The sequence below is a fragment of the Anser brachyrhynchus genome (genome assembly GCF_964034855.1).
Source record: "Anser brachyrhynchus genome assembly, contig: SCAFFOLD_106, whole genome shotgun sequence".
NCBI lineage: Eukaryota > Metazoa > Chordata > Aves > Anseriformes > Anatidae > Anser > Anser brachyrhynchus.
Window position 1 is genome coordinate 237954 of NW_027664005.1, and position 24855 is coordinate 262808.

The following is a 24855-nucleotide window of genomic DNA, read 5'->3' on the forward strand; positions in this document are numbered from 1 at the left end:
TGGGTTAGGGTTTAGAGGGTCTTAATTTTTAGGGTTAGGGCTTTTAGGCGTAGGTCTAGTGTGGTAAATTTTATCGGGTTAGGACTGTAAGGGTTTTTAGGGTTAGGGTTTCTAGGGTTTTTTGGGGTAGGGGTTAGGGTTAGATCCGTGGGAGCCGTAGTGTTAGGGGTCAGGGTTCTTAGGGGTAAGGCCCAATATTAGGGTGGAAGGCCAAACTAAGGGGGGAGCCCCCCCCAAAATTGAAGGGTCGAAGCCCCAATTTAGGGGAAGAAACGTCAAAATTGTGGGGTCCCCCAAAATTGGGCGGAAGAGCTCTTAATATTGGGGGAAACCCAAAAAAGGAGGGTGGGGGACTCTAAAATTGGGGGGACCCCCCCAAATTGGTTGTGTCCCCCCCAAAATTGGTTGTGTCCCCCCCAATTAGGGGAGGAACCCCCAAAATTGGGTGGGCGAACCCCCATATTGGGGGGGCAGAACACTTAAATGGAAGTGTGAAATTCCAGAATTGAATGTGGACCCCCCAGAACAGTCTTCAGGGGTTTAGTGTGGTAAATTTTATCGGGTTAGGGCTGTAAGGGTTTTTAGGGTTAGGGTTTCTAGGGTTTGTTGGGGTAGGGGTTAGGGTTAGATCTGTGGTTGCCATAGCGTTAGGGGTCAAGGTTCTTAGGGGTTAGGCCTAATATTAGGGCGGAAGGCCAAAATAAGAGGGTGGGAGCCCCCCCCAAAATTGAAGGGTTGAAGCCCCAAGTTAGGGGAAGGAACGTCAAAATTGTGGGGTCCCCCAAAATTGGGCGGAAGAACTTTTAATATTAGGGGGGAACCCAAAAAAGGAGGGTGGGGGACTCTAAAATCGGTTGTGTCCCCCCCAAATTAGGGGAGGAACCCCCAAAATTGGGTGGGCGAACCCCCAAATTGGGGGGAAGAAGACTTAAATGGAAGTGTGAAATTCCAGAATTGAATGTGGACCCCCCCCAGACCTGGGGAGGAATCCCCAAACTTGGGGGGGACCCCCAAAATTGGGGTTAAAGCCCCAGATCCCGGGGAGCTAAGCCCCAAATTAAGGGAAGGAACCTCAAACATGTGGTGAGAACCCCAACATTGGGGGAAAGAACCTTAATATTAGGGTGGCAGGCCAAGAAAGGATGGTGGGGGCCTCCAAAATTGTGGGGGGCTTGGAATTGGGGGGAATCCCCAAAATGGAGGGGGAACCCCAAAAGTGGGGGGGGGGCGAAGCACCAAATTAGGGGAAGGAACCCCAAAATTGCGGGGAAGAACTCTGAAATGGAGAGCTGAAAACCCGAAATTGAGGGGAAACCCCCCAAAACGGCGGGAAAACCCTCCATAAACACGAAACCGGTAATGTAACAGAGCAAAAAATGGCGTCCTACGGCAAGGTGCGAGGCTCAGTTTTCTGGGGAGTGCTGGGAAATGTAGTTCTTGGCCACCGGGTTTCCGGGAGTCCATATTGTTTTCCCAGAGCATGCCGGGAGATGTAGTTCTCGGACACTGGGCTTCCGGGAGGCCATGTTGGTTTCCCATCTTTGCTAGACTCCGGGTGCTCTGGCTTCACAGAGAAACCCCCAAACTGAAAAATGTACCTGCTAATATATTGGGCTCTAAATGTAGCCCTGGGTTAATTGAATAACAATCCCTGGGTAAGATTGAAGTGCAGGAGGGGTTGGCTACGGTTTTAAGAGCCGGTTTGCAGAAAAGGGATTTCCCGTTAAGAAATGGCATATACTGATTGTTCTCTTCCTTGCTCTGCCAAGACCTCAAGCACATCTTGGAAGCCAGGCAGAATCCGTGGAGCCAATGGAGTTCTCAAGCTCGACTTCAGCTTCTTCCCAGCTAGAAGAAGCAAGGACACGCCGGCTGAGTTCCACAGGCAACGCGCCCGTATCTGTAGACGAGGATTTAGAGATGCTACTTTGGGAACTCTCAGACGGCATACTGGAAGCCGAGCTCGACTTGGACCCAGGGAAGGATGAGGATGACCTCCTCCTTGAGCTTTCCAAGATGATTGATGATTGAACTGCATAGTCCTATGGTATATTAAAAAAAAAAAAAAAAAAAAAAAGAAAACAACTCTTCTTCTTGTTGGATACCCTGAGGTGATCCTTTTTCTAACTGAGGCTTTGCAATGAGACTTAAAGCACAGTTGGAACTGGTAGAAATTGGCAGGATCTGCACTCAGTTGTCCTAAGTTTTCCTGCTGGTCAGAGTTAAGGTCTTGTGCATGGTTCCGTAACTATAGGTGGCTACCTTTGATATCAAGAGGACAAAGCACTTGTTTCTTTTGGCACAGAAAGATGTCCATCGGCACGCTGTGGTGGCTGTGAATTGACGTAGTGATGGAGCGATGCTCTGAAGGCTTAAACGGAAAGCTTCTTCCTTCCGCCCCCCCTTGGCACAGCTCGATGTTGGGCACATTGTGAAGCCTGAGTGTTCTGATTTCTCGGACAGTTGATACCCAAATCCCGGAGTTACTATGTCAACTCTTGACTTTTATTTGTGTATGCCATTGTTTTGACTGTAATCTTTTCAGATGATGAAGCTGTAGGGGCGGGAGGGAGCAAAATAATTATTCTAGCACTGTGGACCAAACATGCTGCCAGGAGTGGTGGTGGTGGGGTCAGCCCACCCGGCCTTACTTTCAATTATCAGGGATGATAAAATGGTGTGAAAAGCAGCAGCTCTGCGATACGGCTACGCTACCCCCACTCCCTTCTCTTGTGCTGTACCAAAGTTCCCCCAAGCTTTGGTTGGTGCTTTTTGCTGGTGACAGTAGGACTCCAGGGCGAGTAGTCGGGACTCTCCTGCAGTAACTGGGTCAATTAAGGGTTGGTTTAAGTGCCTCCTGGTTTTTAAAATTGCTCCCCTGAGCTGCTGGCTCTGCTGCCTGCTACAGCAAATGTTCGGGTGCCATCAGCGTCGCACTTGGGCGTGGGCACTGACCCTGCGGAGGAGAGCTGAGACTCGCGTGTATTGTGTACCCTGCCGCCAGTGATCGTTTTCCCCTAGCAGATCTATTTTGAATCATTTCCCTAAATTTTAGAGGAACTTTAGGCTCTTTGTGCTATGATTTGTGAAGCTGTAGGGGCCCTCAGGCATTTGCTGCTGGCAGAGGAAAACCGCTTGTCGAATTTGTTGTAAATACTTTCTGTTTGGACAACAACGCCTGTGTGTGTGTGTGTGTGTGTGTGTGTGTGTGTGTGCGTGCTTTGACGACCCCCTGCGACGCCCCAGCTCCGCGAGGGAAGCTTTGAAGCGGCTCTGGGAAAACCTCTGCGGAAGAAACCGCTGCTAGTGACTTGCGGAAAAGGGACTCCACAATCAGTGAGATTGTAAAGTAGGTATGTTTATTCAGCGCTGGGCAGCACGGGAGGTCGTGGGCATGAAGATTGATGACTCTTCCTCGTCACCGCTAGTTGACCTCTTGTCTTTGCACAGACTCAGTTGCTCCTTGGCTCTTGTCCATCTGCAGGACCAGTTTCTCCCAGTTTCTTAAGACAGGCTCACTCTCTTATTAGGAGACTGACCTTGGTAAGGGGCCCAAGGCTTCTTGCTTTAGTTAATTGGCACAATGCACCATAGTTAGCAAAGACACTAAGTAGCATCCTAGTTTAACGCTGTCAGCGCTCTATCTCTACTTGATAAGATTCTCCTAACTCCCTCTCTCACTGGAGCCCACGCAGCCCTCCGTCCTGCCGAAGGACTTCACGGGGACTTCTGCCGGCTCCGGGTGCCCGCACACAGACAGAAATGGCTTTGAGAGAAAACAATCAGGAGGAGGAGAGCTCAGAGACTGTGGCCAGCTTCGGCCACCTTCCCCTCGCTTTCCCTCTCCGTGTTCAAACCGAGCACTGTTCTGCCGTCAACCTTCGCTGCCTCTGCCCGCGGTGCCGGGCTTTCGCGGGTGCCATTGCTCCTCTACATATTTTATCCTTCCTTTTGTAAGGAATGGTCCAGCAATTTGTGTCACTAAGGGATTTGAAGGGTTACCATCGAGGCCCGGGTCTAGGTGATAAGAGAACAAAGGGGTTTTTAGGGAAAAGTGCTGACTACTGCAGGGGATGTTGCTAGAGTTTCTGAAATCCGGCGCAGAGGCTCCCAAACGAGGAGGAAGGGGGAGCTGAAGGACAATTGAAGGACAAAAGCCTGAGAGGAAGACAACCAGCATTCAGCCCGAGCAAGCCCCGAGAGACCACCAGAGACTGGTACGCAGGCGCCCCTGGGAGGGGTTTCGGATTCCGGAAACCAATTCTAATAACCCTGCCTCTTCTCGAAGTAGTAATGAATATGTATTAGCCTGGGAGCATCAAAACCAGCCGCCTTACGTAACAGGCGTGCGTCCTGGGGGAGCAGAGACTCCCGGCGCACCCAGCGCTGCTTGCTTGCCTCTATTCGTTTAATAAATTGTAAACTTTGATTGTAATCCTATTTGGGACTCAGCCATTTATAAAACTTTTTATATTCGTATTTTATTTAAGGCTGTCTTGCCCCCCTCCCCCCCCCAGCCTCGCTGCTCGCCAATAAAGCTAGCGCAGGGACCCCTGCCTGCAACCATAGAGACGCGGTCCTCCCGGCCTGCTAGAGCGGCCCCCCACGCTCCTCCAGCATCCCAGCGTCCCTTGCGCGCTCCCGCCCGGCCTCAGGGGCTTCCGGAGGCGGCCCAGCAGGGGCGGCGGGAGCAGCGAGGCGGCGGCAGCCATGGCGTACCGCGGGCAGGACCAGAAGGTGCAGAAGGTGATGGTGCAGCCCATCGTAGCCTTCCTGCGGCCGGGGAGCGACGGGGGAGCGGGTGGGGGGCGGCCCCGGCCTCAGGGGTCTCGGCCCGGGCCTTGAGGCCTTGTCCCGGGGCCCTGGGGCCTCGTTGCAGGGTTTGAGGCCTTGTCCTGAGGCCTTGTCCCGGGCCTGGAGCTCTTGTCCCCGTGCTGAGCCCTTCACGCAGCGCCCCAGAACCTCATCTTCCGCTACCTGCAGAGCGTGAGTAGCGCGGGGAGAGGACGGGGAGGGGATGGGGATGGGGATTTGGGGGGGGTGGGGGGAGCGGGGAGGGTCCGGGGATCTCCCTCGCTGAGTTTTCGGCTCCCACCCGTTGCTCGGGGCAGGTTTGTGGGGAATGGAGAGCTGTGCGGCGTGCTGGTGGGTACAAGGAGCTGCTGCGCAGCCCGGCGTTTCGCCCTCGTGTTAACGGGAGTGGGATCGTGCAGCCGGGCGTGCAGGAGTGTTCCCTTGTGACTGGAAACGTGTCCTTCAGCAAACGTGTAGTATTCACCCAGTCATATAAGACTCTAAAATGTCAGACTGTTAATTGAAACTGCCCCTGAGAGTTGCTCCTTGGAGTGTTTGGGAGCTCTAGCGGCTATGGTTAGCGGGTATTTCTGAACACACGAGAGAGAACAAAACTGCTCGCGGTGTTTGTGTTCCAGTTTACTCTCCTCCTTCGTTCTGCAGAGCTCGAGGATCCAGGTGTGGCTGAGCAAGTGAACGTGCGGATAGAAGGCTGCATCATCGTGAGTGTCAGCACGACCCCACGTTACGTCGTTAGTTTGTTTTCCCTCATTCACAATCCTGTTTTTTCTTGTCAAGAAAAACTAGCCCAAGGGAAAAAAGAAATCGTGCTTCTCTAACAATTAGTCTTCATTGTCCAGCCTGGCTCAGCAAAGCTGACGATGGTTCGTGTTGTTGCTGAACTAATTGCCACTGTTGCCGATTTCTAGGGCTTTGACGAGTACGTGAATTTGGCGCTGGACGACGCAGAGGAGATTCACTCCAAGACAAAATCAAGGAAACAGCTGGGTGTGTCGTGTGTCTGTGCAACCCGAGTGACGCGCGGTCTGAAACCTGCCCGGGTGAGCCTTCTAGGTAGCAGCACTGAGAGGTACCAACCGTGTGACGAGCCTTGCTGTTGAAGTTCAGTGAGCAATTCCTGGCTACATCTCTGTCCCTGATGATTTTTGAGCTGCTGATTTTGCTGAATGAAGGAGAATCTGTCCCTGCCTGAGACCAGTTCTGGTCTTTGAAACGTGTAATACCAGGCGGCCTGCACTCTGCGTGATGGGCAAAACCCTGCTCAACCACACGAAACACTTTCTGAAAACACGAGATTATTCTCAGGTTCTGGGCTCTCTCTAATCCCCTCTTTCCCTTCTCTGTGCTGCAGGCCGTATCGTGTTAAAAGGGGACAGCATCACTCTTCTACAGAGCGTTTCTAAGTAGAATTTGCCATCCTTAGAACAAAGGTGGCTGCCGTGCTGCGGAGTGACTGAGTGCCAGGGGAACGCGGCCCGCTGGTAGATAGGAAGTTATTTGTAACTGGGGTTGCATGCTGAGGTCAAAAGTCCTTCCTTTGTGGGAGCGAGTTGTTTGTAGCTTGAAACAATACGTGATGTATTTCACAAATAGCCATTTTTCACATTAACTGTAAATGTAAACCACAAATCTGCTTGTTTTCAGTCTCTTCCTTCTGTGAATGGAGAAGGAGGAGAAATATAGAAGCGTGGGCTTTTCTTTTTGCTGTGGATCTGATAAGTTTCGATAACGCTATGTGCTTTCTTGACCATTACATCTGCATTACGTGGCCAGGGTGGACTCGTTCAGGGCACGGAAGCCCCACACAGTCCTTGAGCTAGCAGGGTGCTAAGGAGGGTGTTGGAGATTTTGCATGCAATTGCAGCCCTTTGTTGCTGCAGTGACAGGTTCCTCAGATTCTTTCTAAACAGGGTTTAACTTGTTGAGAATCTTTTTGGGAGTGCTTATTGTGGATCAGTCAGTAAAAGTATCTTAGTGGGCCCGTGAGGGATTTGGGGCTGTGGTGCAGTAACCCAGTGTTTACAAGTGTTACTGCTACGCATGCTTGTCCAATAACGTCTCCAGATCAGAGAGTGAGAGCGGGCAACTGGTTTGGATTAAATCTGTCACTTCTTGCTGCTTTGGACAGAGCCTGTAGATTAAACCCTTGTGCTGTTCAATAAGCTGGGGTATCAGATGTGTCGGTTGGGTTTTTACCATTTGATTTATTTTTTTTATCCGTTTGGAGATCTGTCTTTTCTATTTAAGTTTCCCCAAGAGAGCTGAGTTGCTTGATGCATCGACCAAAGAGAAGTTCCCCGGCTGGCTTGGGACAGCCAGTCCCCTCGTTTTTCTGATCACAAAAAAAAAGAAAAAAGAAAAAAATCGAAGAAGAAAAATTTTGACTGTAACTGTAACTCAGAAACTAAGATTACCTAAATGGAGAGAAATGAATTTTGATGCACAGGCTGTGCTAGAAATCTGTTAATCAGCATTCAGTTTTTCAAAACTTCAATTTGTGTATCATCATCATGAAAATTAATAAATTCAAGGTGGGAGATCCTTTCCTGAAAGGGAAGGACAGAAATACGAGTCTTGCTGTGGGGCCTACCCAGCGCAGTTCTGCCATTCCGAGAAGTAATACGTCAGGAGTGTCACAGCAGACGTTCCCAGGAAGAAACCTTTGAGGGGCAGCACGACACACTTGATTGGCTAAAGCAGCTTCAGCTGGACAGCCTGCTGCCGGGATGGGTAATTCTAAGTTGTGTTCAAGTTGCTGAGTTCCTTTCAGCATGTAGTAAAGATGTAACGTGCCAATGTCGTTCGGGAACAGGAGGCATTACGTGTCACCAGCAGTGGGCACGTAGGGAACAAAACAGTATCTTACGAGGTCCTCCACATCTGCCTTTCATTTTGTCCTTGGTTTGCCAGCTGGAGCTTTCAGGAGGTGAGGAAGGAGGCTGTCCCAGTGAATAGTTCAGGTGTTGCAGGGTATTTGTGATGCAGTGCTTGTAAAATTTACCTGCCCGCATCTCCTGTTACAGGCAGCCCCCCGCGGGCCCTGTGAGACGGGGAGCTGCTGCCCGGGGTTAGGCCCAAGGTGCCCTGTCAGGCCCAGGGCCGCCCTTCCCCTTGCCCTGCCCTTCCCTCCCGCTCCGCAGCCCTTGCTCAGGCCTTTTGGGCCGTCTGGCCGTCCGTCTGGCCGTCTGTCCATCCATCCGGCCGTCTGGCCATCCATCTGGCCCTATGTCCCTCCATCCCACCTCCCTGCCCTGTCCCTGCCGTCTCCCTGGGGAAGCAAAGAGTCCCTGGGCTGTCTTCAGGGGGGAGGTTCTGCTCAGGAAATTAAAGCTTCCCCCTTAACCCGCCTTGCGAGTTATTTTGAGTTCCAACCTTCTGCCTTCCTTTCGTAGCAGTGCCTCTGAGGGGTGCGCTGTAAGGTAGCCGTCATCTGGCGCGCTGCTCCTGCGTTTCCCAAAGGAACTGCCTTCGGGATCTGACTAACTCTGGATGCACGCGGTTGTCACCTTAATTTCTCCGTTAGTTTGCTGAAAACAACCCGCTTGGGTTGTTCAAACCCGCTTGGGTTTGTTCAAACTTGGATCGAGGAGGTCTCTGTTTCCTTATGCTGATGTTCACAATGAAAGTGCAGAAGGGATGCTTACTGTTGCCCGGGTCAGTCCTGTTGCCAGGATGGGAATGTTTAGCCTACCGGCCCTCTGGTGCTGTTAGGCTGCACTCGGAGTGTGAGCTCTGGGCCTTATTTGGAAAAGACTGCGTTATTTGAGTGTACAAACCCGAGATATTCTGCGGATAGGTGATTCTCAAACCACGTCAGAACCACCGCTGTGGCGTGTGCTGGAGTCGGACGCGCGTTTGACTGATCAGGCGGAGCAGGTGAATTGAATTTGTTGCTGGATGGCGAGGTGTTCTGGGGGAAGAGCTAGTCTAAGGAAAACTTCCTCTTACTGCCCCTTCCCATCTCAAATGGCCACTGTCTGGGGAAATTGCTTCTTTATGACATTAACTACAACGTTACAGTGAGGATGAGGAATCATCATTACTCCCATAGTTATTTGCTGCCAGGCCGCAGCGTTGATTTCAGAGATTTAAAAAAAAAAAAAGGAAAAAGAAAGGAAGTATGTATTCTTTCACATACTCTCTTTTCCCTGAGAGTAAATGTTGTAGCTTCAGCAGTACCCTTCCTCTGGAAACGATTCCCAGTGCCTGCTCAGACACTGGGGAGGAAAATGACAGAGAGAACAATGGAGGAGAGCCACCCGATACAAAGAAAGGAAAAAAGGGGTTATGGATGAAGGGAAAGCAACTACATAAAAAATTGGTGCTATCTAAAAATTGGTTAAGGGTTTGGGACCTGCAGGTGCTGCCTACACGTGCGTGTGTTGCAGTCGTGCCTGTTGCCACTGCGCAAAATGGAGAGAGCTTCTTTGTTGAATGCAGCATGTTAAAGCATGCGCCATTGCCTGGAAGAAAAGCACGGCCTTCCCTCGTGTGGGACTTCTTCCCCATTGATCTGTGGTTTACCTGAAGGTTTACCATAACCTGCATAAGTTTCAAAAGCAAGCAAACAACCAACCAAAAAACAACACCAACATTAAAGAGTGGCAAGGCAGATGCTCATCTGGGGACTCTGACTCATCGGTGACATCACCAAGCAAAGCACTGTGAGTGCTTCGGGTCGGGGCTGCTGCGGCGAGCCTCGCAGCCGGGAGGGAGAGCGGGTACGGTTCGCCTCTGGCGGGTCTGTGTCAGCCCTCTGCCCTGGTGGCTTCGTTAGCAGTGAGAGTTTGACTGCTGTGTTCCCAGCTTTCGCTTCTGCACCGACCGTGTGGCAGAGCCCGCAAGCTGCTTCCTCAGCTGGAAGAGGAAGAGGAGTGACCTCAACTGTGCCGAGGTAAAGCAGAACTGTTGAAAAGATTTGTCAAAGATGCGGGTTGTACCAGCGCAGCCGCTGCAGCTGCAGCAGGTCCTGGAGCATTGGAGAAGATAGAGAGGGGTTTCTTCGTGAAAAGAACGCTGTGAAAGTGTTTTCACGCGGGAAATTAGGAGAAGCGCCTCTGTTGTTTGGATATCCTCTATTGACCTGGCACACGGGCATTACAGCATACCTGGCACACTCTTTGTATTGTTTGTAAAAAAAAAAAAAAAAAAGTGTTTTAGGGCAGGCCAAAAACCTGCCTTGGCACTTCCACATCGCAGCAGTGCTTGCAGGCCGTGCATCCTGGATGCCAGGCCAGGATCTAAATCCGATGGTGCTGTTGGTAACGTGAAGTTCAGGAAGCACTTCTGGGTTTTTCTGCTCTTCCATGTGAATTTTTGCCCTGTGAAGGTGGTGTACTGAGCTCTTTTCTTACCAACAAATAGGTTTAAAAGCAGTTACAGCAAGGATGAGCTGTGCTAGCAGGGGGCTGTTCTGTGCTTCGACCATGGGAAGATGAATGGTTTACCTATGCACCGTTAAATATAGTTTGACACCTAGCACACAACACTTGCAGCCTGTGGGGTGCTTTAACAAGCAGGTAAATCAGCGGAGACTGTTTTGCAGCCAGGCTGATGCTGGGTGATTGAAAAGCAGGGTCACAACAAGGAGTTTATGCTGTTCTTTCTTGCTTGTCATCCGACTGTCCGCTTACACTGTTCTAAAAAAAAAAAAACCACCAAAACGGGGTAAGCATCTTTAATACCTTTATTATAAATGGAAGGCACAAAACAGGCCAGCAACAGAGACTGTCCAAGAGAAAGACTTTGTGCTTTATAAACAAACAAGAAATTACCCTTAGGTAGGTGTGATAATCCTTCCCTAATGCATTTTTTGGAGTGCAAAAATATTTTGTTCCCTTCTTGCTCTTCTCTCCAGGACAAAGGCAGAATAGCCAACTGGAAAGTTAGACCAGGGAGGTCAGTTTGTTCCATACTGAGAAAGACAAGCCTGTAAAACAAACTAGACAGGTTTTCTTTGGACTAGTTATCTTTGTTATAAATGACTGAGTCCCAAATAGGATTGCAATCAAAGTTTACAATTTATTAAATGAATAGAGGGAAGCAAACAGCGCTGGGTGCGCCGGGAGTCTCTGCTCCACCAGGACGCACACCCGTTACGTGAGGCATCTAATTTTTTTATACTCCTAGGCTAATACATATTTATTACTACTTCTAAAAGAGGCAAGGTTATTATAATTGGTTTCCCGAATCCGACGTCCTTCCAAGTGCACCCGCTTATCAGTCTTTGTTACTTTCTCGGGGGCCGCTCGGACAGGGAGACAGGGAGGCTCATATTTTTCCTCCTTATCTAGTGGTCTCTTGGCCGGCTGTCAGAAGTTACTGCACATTCGTGCAAAGTCAGCAGTTTTTTCTCCGAAGAAATCCCTTTGTTCTTTTCTCGCCTAAACCCAGGCCTCAATGTTAACCCTTCAAAACCCCTTAGTGGCACGAATTGCTGGACCATTTCTTACAATTCCTCCCTTTTTTTTTTTTTTTTTTTTTTTTTTAATCTTCAATTCGTGTCTCTCCTTCAACCTTTGTCAGTAACAATTGGATTTCATCAGTCAGTTCTCGGGGTGTCCACTTTTTAAGCATCATTATCGACACGTCACCTTTTCTCTCCACTGAAGTCATCACAAATTGGGTGCTATTTATTACTCGCCGTATCAACAACGTAAAGCAAGGTATCATACAAGGTATAAACAATAATGTCACTATACCACATAAAAATAAAAACAGCATCCTTTTAACCCATGGTTCACCAGGCAACCATGAAAAGAAATCCCAATCCATACCCTTCCAAGTTTGTACTGGGACGTGGGCTAACTTTCTAATTTCCTTTGTTATCTGCTTGACCACTTTTCCATTATCATCAATCTGTAGACAACAATTAGAATCGTTCAGTTTTCCACATACTCCCCCTTCTTCTGCTAGTAAATAGTCTAAGACCATTCTATGTTGGAATATAGCATTTCTCATTTGAGTGGATTGGTCAGCCAAAAGATCCAAGGCTGTCGCTGTTTGATTTGTTACAACCTCGAGGATAGCTTGCAACCTAATTATTCGGTTCAAATTATAAATAGGTTCTCGGGCTCCTGATATCAACTCATTCGGGTTCCAGGTGGCTGGCCCATAATGCTGTATGATTCTTTCAGGAGGCCATTCATCCTTTCCCCATTTTTGGGCACTACCCCCGGTTAAGGAAGTATCTATAGATCGTTTCACTCTGTTCAGGTCATCATATAATCTTATTCCTAAATGATCTCCTTGTGTTTGTGACAATAAAAAGAACAAGGGTCTTATGTACCCCACATAGCATATTCCCGACCAATTTTCAGGTAGCCTCTTGTAAGCATGTTTGCCACACACCCAATAATGTCCCTTTAGGGCCCATGTCCCATTTGGAAAAGGACCATTCCATCCCTTTTTAGCCCTTGGGGCGTGATAATACAGAGTGTCCTTGTTACCGAGTGGTCCTGTTACAATGTCTGCCCCGTTCGTACTCGTATATGCGCACTTCCAAGCTCCCGCATCGGGTTTCCACTTACAGTCACAATTCAGTTCTCCTTGGTGGCCAGTTATATTATAAGCTGACCAGAAATGCTTAAAGAACACTCGCCTCCCATTCTCATTCTGCCATCTCCAGCGATAGACCCGCACCACATGCTGTTCCTTAGTTGTGTTATCATGTTGACAGTCTAAGATTCGACTATCGAATTGTCCCCCCGCTTGGGCTCTTGCCACAGTTTTACATCCGGATCCAAAAAATTCTCTGTATGAGCATTTCAGCCAAGTCCCATTTCTCAGCTGAACATGTGTGGTGTTCCATTTCCCACTACGTGCTGTACAGTTTATAGGACTACATCCAGGATCGGTACAATCATATCCAGGTGACAGAGTCCAATTGCAAATGCTTTTTCCCACCGCCACTGTTCCTGTTCTGTTCAAGCAGTATACACCCCGAGCTGACGAGTGTAACCGCCATGGGCCTCCTTCCTCTTTCCAAAATTGCGTCCCATTATGAACTTCGCTCAGATTACTGACCCACCACTTGGGTTCAACTGGGCCTGCTACCCAGGGCCAACTTTCAGTTCCCCCCGGTCCTCCACAAATCCAGCAGTTACTAAGGTTAAAGGCCCTAGCCACTTCCTCCCCCAAAGTGAAAAAGTTATTCCTCCATTGTTGCCCATGGCCCAATTGCCCCTGTAAAAACAATACCAGAAAGTATAGCATTTCTTATCCTTTTTCGTCGTCCAATCTTGAGAGTGTGGGAAACGCCTTCAATCATGAGGTCGGGCCCGTTTCAGAGCTTGTGTTACCATTCAGCCCTTCGGGGTGATCCAGCTCCTGGAAAAACTAATCACAATTTCATTATGGGTTTAAGAGATTCTCATGATACTTTTCTCAGGACAACCTGATCTTAGCGCGGGAGAAGTCCGGTCGAGGCCCTCTCACTCGGCAGTCAATACCCATAGGGGTTGCCTCCCTCGGTAGACCATACACACCGCAGTGGAGGGTCCTACCCCGGTCTTGCCTTCTCCCTTTCCTCCCTTCAGACTTGTCCTCTTTATCCAGTGCCCTTAATTCATGCAGAACCTTATTGCTGGGATATCAGTTCCTCTTTAATCTCAGTTTCAGTTCCCCAGGAGTGGACTCAACCCTCCAGGCTTCGGTAGTTATTGGTCCTTTTATTCTGGATGCGTGGGTCCAACCCCTTTCTGCCGTTCTCACAGCTGTTTCAGTAGTAAGTAAAACAAGGTACGGTCCCTCCCATCGGGGGTTCAATGATTCTTCTCTCCAGGTTTTTATTAAGACCTTGTCTCCTGGTTGTATCTTATGAATAGCAAATCCTAAAGGTGGTGTCTGAGTCATCATCCCAATTTCTCTTAGCTCTTGTAATCTCCTTCCAATGGTAATTATGTATTTCTGGATACTATGATCCTCAATTACATTGTTCCCTAGGGGCATCCCTTGAGAATAAGGCATACCATATAACATTTCATATGATGATAATCCAGTCTCACTGTGTGGTTTAGTTCTTATGTTTAAAAGTGCCAATGGTAAGCATTTCGTCCAGGGCAGCTGTGTCTCGATCATTAACTTAGTCAATTGTTGTTTTATTGTTTGATTCATCCTTTCTACTTTCCCTGAGCTCTGTGGGTGCCAGGGAGTGTGGTATTCCCACTGAATACCTAATGATTGACACAACAATTTTATTATTTTAGAAGTAAAGTGTGTGCCCTGATCAGAATCAATGTACTGGATTATCCCATACCTTGGTATTAAATGTTCCAATAAAATTTTTACCACTGTCTGTGCAGTAGCTCGTGCTACAGGATAAGCTTCTACCCATTGTGTTAAATGATCTACGATTACCAATAGATATTTCATTCTCCCTACCTTGGGCAATTCAGTGAAATCAACTTGTACTTTCTCGAAAGGCCTATAAGCTGTTTTTCTCCCTCCCATAGCTGCTTGTCGAAACACTTTCTTATTTATTTTCTGACAAGTTAAACAACCTTGTGTAACTTGTTTCGCTATTTCAAAAATTCCAATGCAACCAAATTGTTTAAGGAAATGATCGCTTAATGCCTTCATACCCCAATGTGTTTGTGCATGTAAACGTTCCAGTATTTGCCTCGCATAGGCTTTTGGCAATATCTCTCGCCCGTCAGGCAGTGTCCATTCTCCTTGTTCTAACTTAGCCCCTATTTTCTCCAATTTTGCTTGTTCTTCAGGGGTAAATTTCTTTTCTTCTCTTTCTCGCCTTTCTTCCTCTCGTATCACATTGATTTTAACAACCTGAGTCCTCAGGGCTGCTTCCTGGGCCTCCTTATCTGCTAGATTATTTCCTCTGATTCGATAATCCAATCCCTTTTGGTGTCCTCTTACATGTACCACTGCTATCTCCTTTGGTTCTCTTAATGCCCTTAAAATTTTTATTATTAACTCTTGATGTATAAGATTCCTCCCTTGAGTATTAATTAGACCTCTTTCTTCCCAAATTTTTCCAAAAGTATGGACCACCCCATATGCATATTTAGAGTCTGTATATATCGTCCCACTTTTCCCTTTTAATAGTTCCAGGGCCCTACATAGGGCATACAGCTCACAAGCCTGAGCTGACCATGATGGGCTCAAAGGTCCGGATTCCACAGGTTCTAAGTTCTTATTAATTATTGCATATCCTGATTTTCTTTTTCCTTCCACTACTCGGGAGGAGCCATCTACAAACAGTGCCTCTCCTTTCTCCAACTCAGCATCCTTTAAATCCGGCCTCACTGTTGTCTGAGTCTCAATTACCTCTAAACAGTTATGTTGTACTCCCTCCTGTGGTTCTCCGAACAAAAATTGTGCTGGGCTCTGAGCAGAGGTTACCCTCAGTTCTAAGTCAGGTGAGTCAATTAGTATTGCTTCATACTTTAGGATCCGACTATCCGTTAACCATTTTTCTGCTTTTTGCTGTAAGACACTTCTAACATTGTGTGGAGTATACACCTTTAAAGGAGCACTAAAGGTAATCTTCCTAACTTCTTCTATTAGTAATGCTGTAGCGACCAGAGCTTGAAGACAAGCAGGCCACCCTCTACTTACTGGATCAAGCAACCTAGAGCAATACCCTACAGGTTTCTTAATCCCTGCCCAATCTTGAGTGAGAACTCCATATGCTGTTTGGTTCGATGTATTTACAAAGAGATAGAAAGGTTTTTCCAGATCCGGAAGGCTCAGTACAGGTGCCTGTATTAAAGCCCTTTTTATTTCCTCAAATTTCTGATCATCCTCTGTGAACCACTTAAGCTGGTTATTAGTTAATTTCTCATATAAGAATTTGACCTTTTCACTGTAGCCTTCAAGCCACGGTCTACAATATCCTAATAATCCCAATACTTGCCGAATTTCCTTTTTAGTTTGTGGGGGTCTTAAAGATAGAATCCCTAATACCCTGTCAGGATCTAATTTCTTTTTTCCCTTACTCAGCCAGTGCCCCAAGTATTTTACTTCCTGTTCCACAAACTGTAATTTCGATCGAGACACCTTTAATCTCCTTTCCCCTAAAAAGTTTAGCAATTTAATAGTAGCTTCTCGGGTTCCCTCTTCAGTTTCTCCTGCTATTAATAGATCATCCACATATTGCAATAATTTGACCCCCCTAGGTAACGTGAAATCTTGTAAAATTTTTTCTAAGGTTTGTCCAAATAGATTTGGTGACTCTGTAAACCCCTGTGGTAGCACAGTCCATCTTAATTGTTGTTTTCGTCCCGTTTCGGGGTCCTCCCACTCGAAGGCAAAATAATCTCTGGATCTCTCATCCAGAGGGCAGGCCCAAAATGCATCTTTCAGATCTATTACACTATACCAGGTATGTTTGGGAGATATGCGACTCAATAAAGTATAAGGATTTGCCACCACAGGGAATTTAGCGAGTGTTCGCTGATTTACAGCTCTCAGGTCTTGCACCATCCTGTATGACCCATCCGATTTTTTTACGGGGAGGATGGGTGTATTATGAGGCGACATGCACGGTTCTAAAGTTCCTTTTCCCAGAAGTCTGTCAACCACAGGTTTTAACCCCTTTCGACCCTCCATTGGTATAGGGTATTGTTTGACTCGGATTGGACGATGGGGATCCATTATTTGAATATTTATGGGGTCCATTTCTATGCTTCCGGTCTCCCCCTCCTTATACCATACTAAAGGGTTAATGACTTCTTCATCTTTTTGTGTCAAAGTGTATAATTTAATCTGCAATTCGTCCCCTTGACTCTGAATGCTCAAATTCAATCTTAAAATCAAATCTCTCCCCAGTAAATTGTACTCCGCTTCAGGGAGCAAAAGAAAATCATTAACATAAGTTTTCTTCCCAGTTTCTACTTTTACATTCTTCAAGACAGGCACTCTAAAAGGCTCTCCTTTTGCCCCTATTACTGACATATAATTGTTCCCTTCCTCTACTCCTTTTGGAAGTTTTTGAATAGTAGATTTTTCAGCTCCTGTGTCCACTAAAAACAAAACTTCCTCTTTATGGGGACCAATTAGTAGTTTTATCAAGGGCTCCGTTGGTGTTGACGTCCCCAGAAGATACAGCCCCTGACACCCCTATTCTTCTTTGAATGTTTTCTCATCTTGTTCCCGCTTACGACAGTTCCTCTGAATGTGTCCCTTCTTGTTACAATAGTAACAAGCGGGAATGGTGTACTTCTCTCGACAAGACTGCCCCCTAGGGGCTTTCTCTATTCCCTTCTCCCTCCTTTCTCCGGACAGAGTCTTATTTCTCTGACTTTCTCTTACTGCTGCTACAAAAATCTTAGCTTTTGCTTTTTGTTTTTCCTCATCTCTCCTAACATATACTTTCTGTGCTTCCCTAAGTAACTCTTCTAATCCCCTCTCTTGCCAATCTTCCAGCTTCTCTAATTTCCTCCTTATGTCCCCCCAGGATTTAGCTACAAATTGCGTTCTAAGGAGTGCAGTTCCAGCCACTGTATTCGGGTCAATTCCAGAGTACATTTGTAAACTTCTCCTTAATCTCTCCAACCATTCTGTTGGAGATTCGTCTTTCCCTTGTTGCTCATTAAATGCTTTATTAATGTTTTGCCCTCGGGGAACAGCTTCCCTTATTCCCTGTATGATTAATGTTCTCAAATCCCTCATATTCTGCCTTCCTTGGGGTTGTTGATGATCCCAGTGGGGATCCACGTTTGGCCATTTTTGGTCTCCTGGGGGTCCTGCCTGATTCTGTCTCTCCCACATTCTCATTCCAGCTTGCCTAATCATTCCTTTTTCCTCGACAGTAAATAAGATCCCTAAAATGGACTGTATTTCTTCCCAGGTATAAGTATTGGGACCTAGGAATTGGTCCAGTCTTTCAGCTACTCCGAGGGGGTCATCTAATAAGGCCCCCATTTCTTTCTTGAAATTCCTTACATCTGTGGTATTTAAGGGGACTGCCACAAACCCAATGCCTCCCTGATTGCCCCCCAGGGGTACCTCTCTTAAGGGATATAGAGAAGCTCCCTCAGATGTGGCAGTTCTACTTCTCGTACATGCAGCCGGGGGTCGGTCTGATTCCGGTGCTGTCGGCGGTGGAGATATCACAGCTGCCGGAGGTGGGGCCACTGCCAGAGGTGGATTGTTAGAATATAGAGGTGGTAAATTATCTAATGGCTCCCATTTATCCTCTTTTTCTTTTTCCCGTTTTTCTTCTCCTTTTTCAAACTCCTCCTCTGTTTTTAGTGTAAATACTGAGGCTGGAAAAGGACGTGAAGTCCTGATCCATAACCTTGCATAATCACTTTCCTCCTGACTAAAAGGTTCCTTTGAGTTAACATGTAGATTTAAAGCCTGGCAAACCCAGTCTTCAAAAGATCCGAAAATAGGCCAAAAGACATGTGGTCTTAAAGGCTCCTTTGGCCATTCTATCATACAATACTGAATCATTTTTACTTTGCTTTTTCCTTTTCTGGGGCCCCTATAGTTCCAATTTCTAATCATTATCCCTAATGGACTTTCTGGTGGTATGTCTGGTAATTTGCTCCCTTTTCTCTGGTCCCGGGTCTTCGATTTAATCTGACCCATCTAGGAATTTTACTGTGGCAATTCCTACAGCCCTTGGTTGCCTTAGTGAGAGTGTCTTGCAGGGGGTTTAGGACCTATCACCCACCCACGAATCCTATAGGAATCGCTTCGGTCCTTCACCGGCCAAGTCCCTCGCGGGAGATTGGAACCGCGGTTAGAAGACCTCCACAATCGCTTCGGAACTACGTTCCGTCTCAATCACACTCTCACACACACAGGCAACCGAATCCCACCCAACCGAACGGTATACACATTAAATACTTACGACTCCGTCGTCTTCGTTCGGATCTTCGCGCGCAGAATTACGGGCAAAATATAGTGCTGCAGCCGGCAAAAGGGAGCTCATAAAAATCTAAATCTTTGCTTGCCCTTATTCAGGTTCGAGATGGCATTAGTCCCGACCTGACTCGAACAGGAGCCACCAAATGGTGGGGGCGCCCCTCCTAGATCAAGTCAGAATTCAGGAACCAAGACCATCCCGGACGAGCCCCCAATTGTTATAAATGACTGAGTCCCAAATAGGATTGCAATCAAAGTTTACAATTTATTAAATGAATAGAGGCAAGCAAACAGCGCTGGGTGCGCCGGGAGTCTCTGCTCCACCAGGACGCACACCCGTTACGTGAGGCATCTAATTTTTTTATACTCCTAGGCTAATACATATTTATTACACTTCTAAAAGAGGCAAGGTTATTATAATTGGTTTCCCGAATCCGACGTCCTTCCAAGTGCACCCGCTTATCAGTCTTTGTTACTTTCTCGGGGGCCGCTCGGACAGGGAGACAGGGAGGCTCATATTTTTCCTCCTTATCTAGTGGTCTCTTGGCCGGCTGTCAGAAGTTACTGCACATTCGTGCAAAGTCAGCAGTTTTTTCTCCGAAGAAATCCCTTTGTTCTTTTCTCGCCTAAACCCAGGCCTCAATGTTAACCCTTCAAAACCCCTTAGTGGCACGAATTGCTGGACCATTTCTTACATCTTCCTTCAGCAAAGGCAAAGTTTATGACACTTGTTGGCATGTATTTCCAGACCCCCAGCTACCGTGACTGTAGTGCATCTGTAATTCTTTTGTACAAAAAGAGTTCAAAATCTCGTAACGCAAAAACTTTACTAGCACCCTGGAGAAAAAAGAAATCTAAAACTCTTGCCAACTTCTATTACAGACCTGCTGAGTGCACCAGAGTTACTCATTTTTATTCAGGCTTTCAGGGGCTAGTTCAGTTGGTTTCTGTTCAGCACTTGGATCGCCATATTGGCAGATGTCAGTTAAAAAAAAAAAAAAAGCTTTGGAGATCTTTTTTAAAATGAGACTGCTTTTTATGGCATTTAGGGCTGTGAGGTATCCTTGGTTTTTGCTTTCTTCCCATTCCTTAGACCAGATCCATTCATACCCTGAACAGCGTTCTGGGTCTGTTCAGGAAAATGGAAGGCAACAAGCAAAATGATGAGCGCCTTGGGCATTCAAAAGAGCTCAATCTGGAAAAGATTTCAAGTCCAACTTCCATGCTAAGGAGCACCAGTAATTTTTAGAAGTAGATGCAGAGGAATCTGCATGGCACTAAGTGTGTTTCTGAAGGTGCTAAAGGTCGGAAGTGACGATTCCTCTCAATACTAAAGAAGAGAAGGAAACCTTGCACTTAACTACTGTTTTTATTCCCTTTGTCAAGCAGTCAAAACCAACAACTAATACGAGAACCCAACTTTTCCCCTCTTTACTTTAGATTTGGGAAAATTCCCTGCCAAAATAATACTTCCTGGAAAATTCACTAGTGTTTGTGTGAGTAAAAGGTTCCAACCTTTTATTATTAATTTGTAAGAACTATTTCATCCGCTTTTGTCCAGAAGAGTCAGAAATAATTTGCACAGAAATGTGCAGCATTTTAATGAAAGGATTCAGAATCACTCTAATTTGAACTTTATCTGGTCTGGTTGCAGGTTTTATGACATTTAGTATCTTAAAAAAAAATCAAAATATCTGACTTCACATCAGAAAAAAAAACCTGCTTGTGGCTAAATAAAATCTGTTGCAGCTCTGGTCATTGAAAAATCATTGGCTGTTAAATTGGACCTAAGTCATCTTTTCTAACCTTTCATGATCTTGCAGCAATGGATGATGATGGATATATGGATTAGGGAACAGCACGTGATGGCAAACCTGTGGTATTTGCTACAGCGCAGAAAGAAAACAAATTGCTTCCAAAAAATCAAACTAATTCAAAATTCTTGGTATCATGCAGCCATGCCACTGGCAAAGTGAGCACTGCCCTGCCTCTCAAAGCTTGCTGTATCCTTGATCTGCTGTCTTCCTGCTGTTAATTGATTGCAACTCTACGTGTCTGATCAGGGCTACGAGTTGTTCTCCATATGGATACCATACAACATATACTGTGCACGCTTGTGTGTATAGGTATGTTTATCCTGTATGCATGTACATATGTATGCATATTTGTGTGCTGGCCCCCAGATCACTCATGGTATAAAGCATTGGCCTCGAAGGCATACTCATCAAAATATTTGGTAGATCCTCCATTTTTTTCTAGTTCCCTCAAAATGAGAGAGTTTTTACGCGCTCTCTGTGTCAAAAAGGCAAAACTTCTGATTTCCACTGTCGCTCTCGCTAACTTTCTATCACTCACTCCTCGTGTGTGTGTCTAAACACATATGTGTGTATGCGTATGCACATTTGTGTATTTCTATGCACTGGTGTGTTTTTTGCTGTACAGGTAATAAAGACGGGGAAAGGTTTTAGTGTTTTCTTAATAGGTGAAGAAATCTTGAAGACCAGAGATTGGAACATACTGAATTTTGAATTAAAAAAAAAAAAAAAAGAGTCAAATTGTCTGGCTGTGGAAGATGGATCCTCATTTTTGCAGCCACTTTGAATCACGAGTTCATCTCTAAAGGCACTGGGTTTTTTTGTTTTTGTTTTGTTTTGTGGGGGTTTTTTTTTGGTTTTTATTTTTTGAAGAGCTAACTAACCCTGGCTGTCTCCAGTCTGAGAGAGTGTTCAGATGGACTTGCTTCCTCCATTAGTTATAAGCTGTTTAAAAGCACATCCTACGTTTGAATTGTGGATGAGAGGTTCCCTTGGCAAAGTGGAGAGGCAAATTCTTCCTACCCCTTTATCATTAATTCACGGATTCAGTGTTGGTTCGGCCTCCAGGAGAAGTTAACTGGAAGTCTTTGAAGATCAATAACTTTGCTGAGGTTGTCCAGGTAGGTGAACTCGAAGACCCACAGTGACTGGAACATGCTATTTAACGCGTCATACTGCGTTCTGTAGAAGTTACTCGTAGCCATAGTTGATCATTGCCTTGCATGTATGATCAGGTGGTTTTTGAAGAAGTGACTCCATTTTCAGGCTTCCAGGTGTGCTCCAAGGCATATTATTGAGGACGTGGAAGAGAACACTTGCTGACAAAGCTCCTGGCAGCTTTACAGAACTTTAGTTTAATATTGTGTTAGTTCCCGTAACAGCTGATTTCAAGGCATTGCTCTCCTCAAGAGACTAATTTGATGAACAGAAGAAAGCTGGAAAAATGCTTGTTACTCATTATTTTTCACTTGTTGGTACTTTGTTTAGGGTTACTTTTAAAAAGAAGATTTCACTGATCACAAGCCAGTGGAAGACTTTCAGCCCAAGCAAGGGTGAAGACAGCTCTCTCCAAGAGCAGAGGAAGTCGCTGTGGAGAGAACCCGAGCTTGTTATCAGAACTTGTCGGCATGTCTAAACAAGGAGACGATTGCTACTTCTATTTCTATTCTACCTGTACCAAGGTATGGCTGGGTTTCTTTTGCTTTGCTTTGCTTTGTTTTTTTGTTGGTTTTTTTTTTTTTTTCATTTTTTTCAGGAAGGGGTAGAGTAGGAGGAGGAGGCACACTGGTCTTTGGTTAACGTGATAACCAGATAGATTCTGAATTCAATCGTAGCAACCTGAGGCAGTAGCATGGACGTTTTTGAGGCTGTACTATATTTTCCTTGTTGGTTTCCTTTTGGTTACAGGGAGACAACTGTTCCTTCCGCCACTGCGAAGCTGCTCTGGGGAACGAGACAGTCTGCACGCTGTGGCAGGAGGGTCGTTGTTTCAGGAATGTCTGCCGATTCAGACACATGGAAATTGACGTGAGTGCCTAAAGATGTGTTCTCAAAATAAATCAACAAAAGCATTTTTCAGTGCTGTAGGTGTGCTGATTGTGCTTTTGCAGGATAGAGTCATTTGCTTTGGAATTACACTGGTTTCTGTTAGCAGGGGAGGGGGTGGGAGGAAGGAGAGGGAAATAAAATCAATGCCTTAGGTATGTCTTAGCAAGATTTTCTTTTATTAGACGCCGACAGTATTGTCTCAACAGATGCAGAATAACCGCTAACTAGACTGCTAAAACCTGCTGGAGCAGGGGGGTAATAAACAGGCTGTACTAGCCTCCTGAGAGCAGGCTTGATAATGATCTATCAGGTCTCTTGTGTCCCGGAGTCCTTCAGATAATGCTGTTCTAGCTGCCTGGGCTAGGAAGCAGTGGGGAAAGTTAAAGGTGCAGAAGAACGAAGTCTCCAAGAAGTAGTTCTGGATAGAGTTAACGTAGGCAATTTAAGATGTTCTTTTTCCCTCTGAATAATCCTAGTATAATCCTAGGTGTATTAGTTTAACCCACCCTAAACTGATGTCTGAGAGTGCCTGTCTTCTCAAACTGAATGATGACAGGGCTAAACGTGCATAGTGGTTACAGCTTCTGCAAACTTTGTGAATATGCCCGGAAATACTATACTTCCGTGATAAACTGACCTTTGGAATGATGTTTCAGCACTGTATTGTGACAGCCCTATCGCTGTCGTGACCTGGAACTGTGCATCTCTTTGCAAACCTTAGGTGCATGTTATCACGAGCTTGTCTTTCTTTCTGTCTTCAGAAAAAGCGCGGTGAGATTCCCTGCTACTGGGAGAAGCAGCCAGTAGGCTGTCAGAAAGCCAACTGTGCTTTTCATCACGCAAAGGGACGTTACATCGATGGAGTCTTCTTACCACCAAGCAAGAGTGAGTTTAGGTCCTTTTTCTTTAAGTATTGAAGAATTAATTTTGCATATTACTTAGTGGGTGCCAATAGTGTAGGAGACATCAGGTAACCGTCCATTTGTGAGTGCAGGAAAAGGTCTGCAGCCCTAGGTGGTCAGCTAAACCGAGTGTACTGCTGCTGTACTGCTGGTATTTGTTTTCTGCTTTCATGCTCAGCTTCTCTCTGCTTTGTGTGATATTTGCCTTGCAGTTTGCTTTCTGTTGTTTCGTCCTCTGCTGGGTGGTAGGGAGATGTGTTGTTGTTTGAAGGCAAGTCATTGTTCACGGTGTAAACAGTGGCGGGATGGGCAAAAGGAGATGCTGAATTCATTGTCTGTGCAGGTTATCTGCCTTAGCTACCATCTTCGTGCATTGTGGTCAAAGTTTTAAACTGCCATATTACTGATGATCCTCCTCTTCCTCTAGCTACACTGCCAAGTCCGCCTGAGTCCGCGGACGATGATTTGAAAGTGGCTCAGATGTCACTGCAGCAAAACAAACTTTCTGTCCAGTCCAATCCCTCTCCATAGCTAAGGCGGGTGATGAAAGTGGAAAACTCGGAAAATGTCCCAAGCCCTACACACCCTCCAGTTGTAATCAATGCTGCAGATGATGATGAAGATGATGATGGTGAGCATGGTTTGGTTCTTGGAAGGAATTTGTGCTGTAAATGATTGTGTAAGTCTTTGGTTCTTGGAAGGAATTTGTGCTGTAAATCAATGTATAAATCACAGATGACCTGAGGTCTGACTAGCGATAGGGCAGGCAGTCTGGTCAGGTCACTGGTGGCTTTGTCTGGCAGTCAGTGGACAGAACCTGAAATGTTGGAGGAAAGCTTAGAACCCCTCTTGGCTTTAGTTGGTCTGTTGTGTAAAGCTCTATGTGAAACTAGGAAGGAAATTCCTTTTTTTTTGTCTGAAGAGTAATATGTTGTGTAGTAGTTAAAGCTGCAGAGAGAATCTAGAGTCCTAGATGTTTTGTCCTAGGGTAGTCTACTTACGAGTTCATCAGGTCAGTGTAGCTGTATTAAAAAAAAAAAAAAAAAAAAAAAAAAGCTTTTTTATAGGAACCATGGACTGAAGTGTCATTGCATGAGCTACATAATCACGAACAATCTGGCCTATGCATAACTGAATAGATTTTTCCCCTTCAGACCAGCTTTCTGCGGAAGGAGAAGAAACTAAAACTCCCGTCCAGCAACCAGCTGAGGAAGGCCAAAATGGATTACGGATGATTTCCACTCGGAAAGCCAGTGCTACTACTGCTAAACAAGGTATTCCAGCACCTGTAGTAGGATAAATCGGAAGGAGAACTTGACAATTAACTCAAAAGCAATGTGGCGTAAAAACACAACAGAATGTAGGGGTGCTGAATGGACTCGGTTATTTCCATGATCTCATTTCTCCCTGATACCATCATGTGCCCATTGGGTCAGAAAGTT

At 46.1% G+C, this 24855-nt stretch overlaps 1 protein-coding gene and 1 pseudogene across 3 annotated transcripts in view; both read left to right on the forward strand.

Moving 5' to 3' along the window:
* Positions 1 to 1488: 1488 nt before the first annotated feature.
* LOC308186514 (zinc finger CCCH domain-containing protein 11A-like) overlaps positions 1489 to 24855 on the forward strand; it is a 68429-nt pseudogene continuing 45062 nt past the window's right edge. Inside the window, exons 1-3 of the transcript XR_013956150.1 lie at positions 1489 to 4986; positions 5458 to 5516; positions 5724 to 9194. The product of XR_013956150.1 is annotated as a zinc finger CCCH domain-containing protein 11A-like (transcript). The remainder of the gene's footprint in view (positions 4987 to 5457; positions 5517 to 5723; positions 9195 to 24855) is intronic.
* Positions 20610 to 24518, forward strand: LOC308186497 (zinc finger CCCH domain-containing protein 11A-like). 2 transcript variants are annotated; one of them, XM_080608615.1, is made up of 5 exons: positions 20610 to 21583; positions 21951 to 22144; positions 22371 to 22490; positions 23273 to 23396; positions 23841 to 24518. In XM_080608615.1, exons 2-5 carry the CDS (start codon positions 22091 to 22093, stop codon positions 23942 to 23944), a joined length of 402 nt encoding a protein of 133 aa, XP_080464741.1. In that variant the 5' UTR covers positions 20610 to 21583; positions 21951 to 22090; the 3' UTR covers positions 23945 to 24518. The 2 variants fall into 2 exon arrangements, with proteins under 2 accessions (XP_080464741.1, XP_080464740.1); XM_080608614.1 differs by having other exon boundaries at positions 20610 to 22144.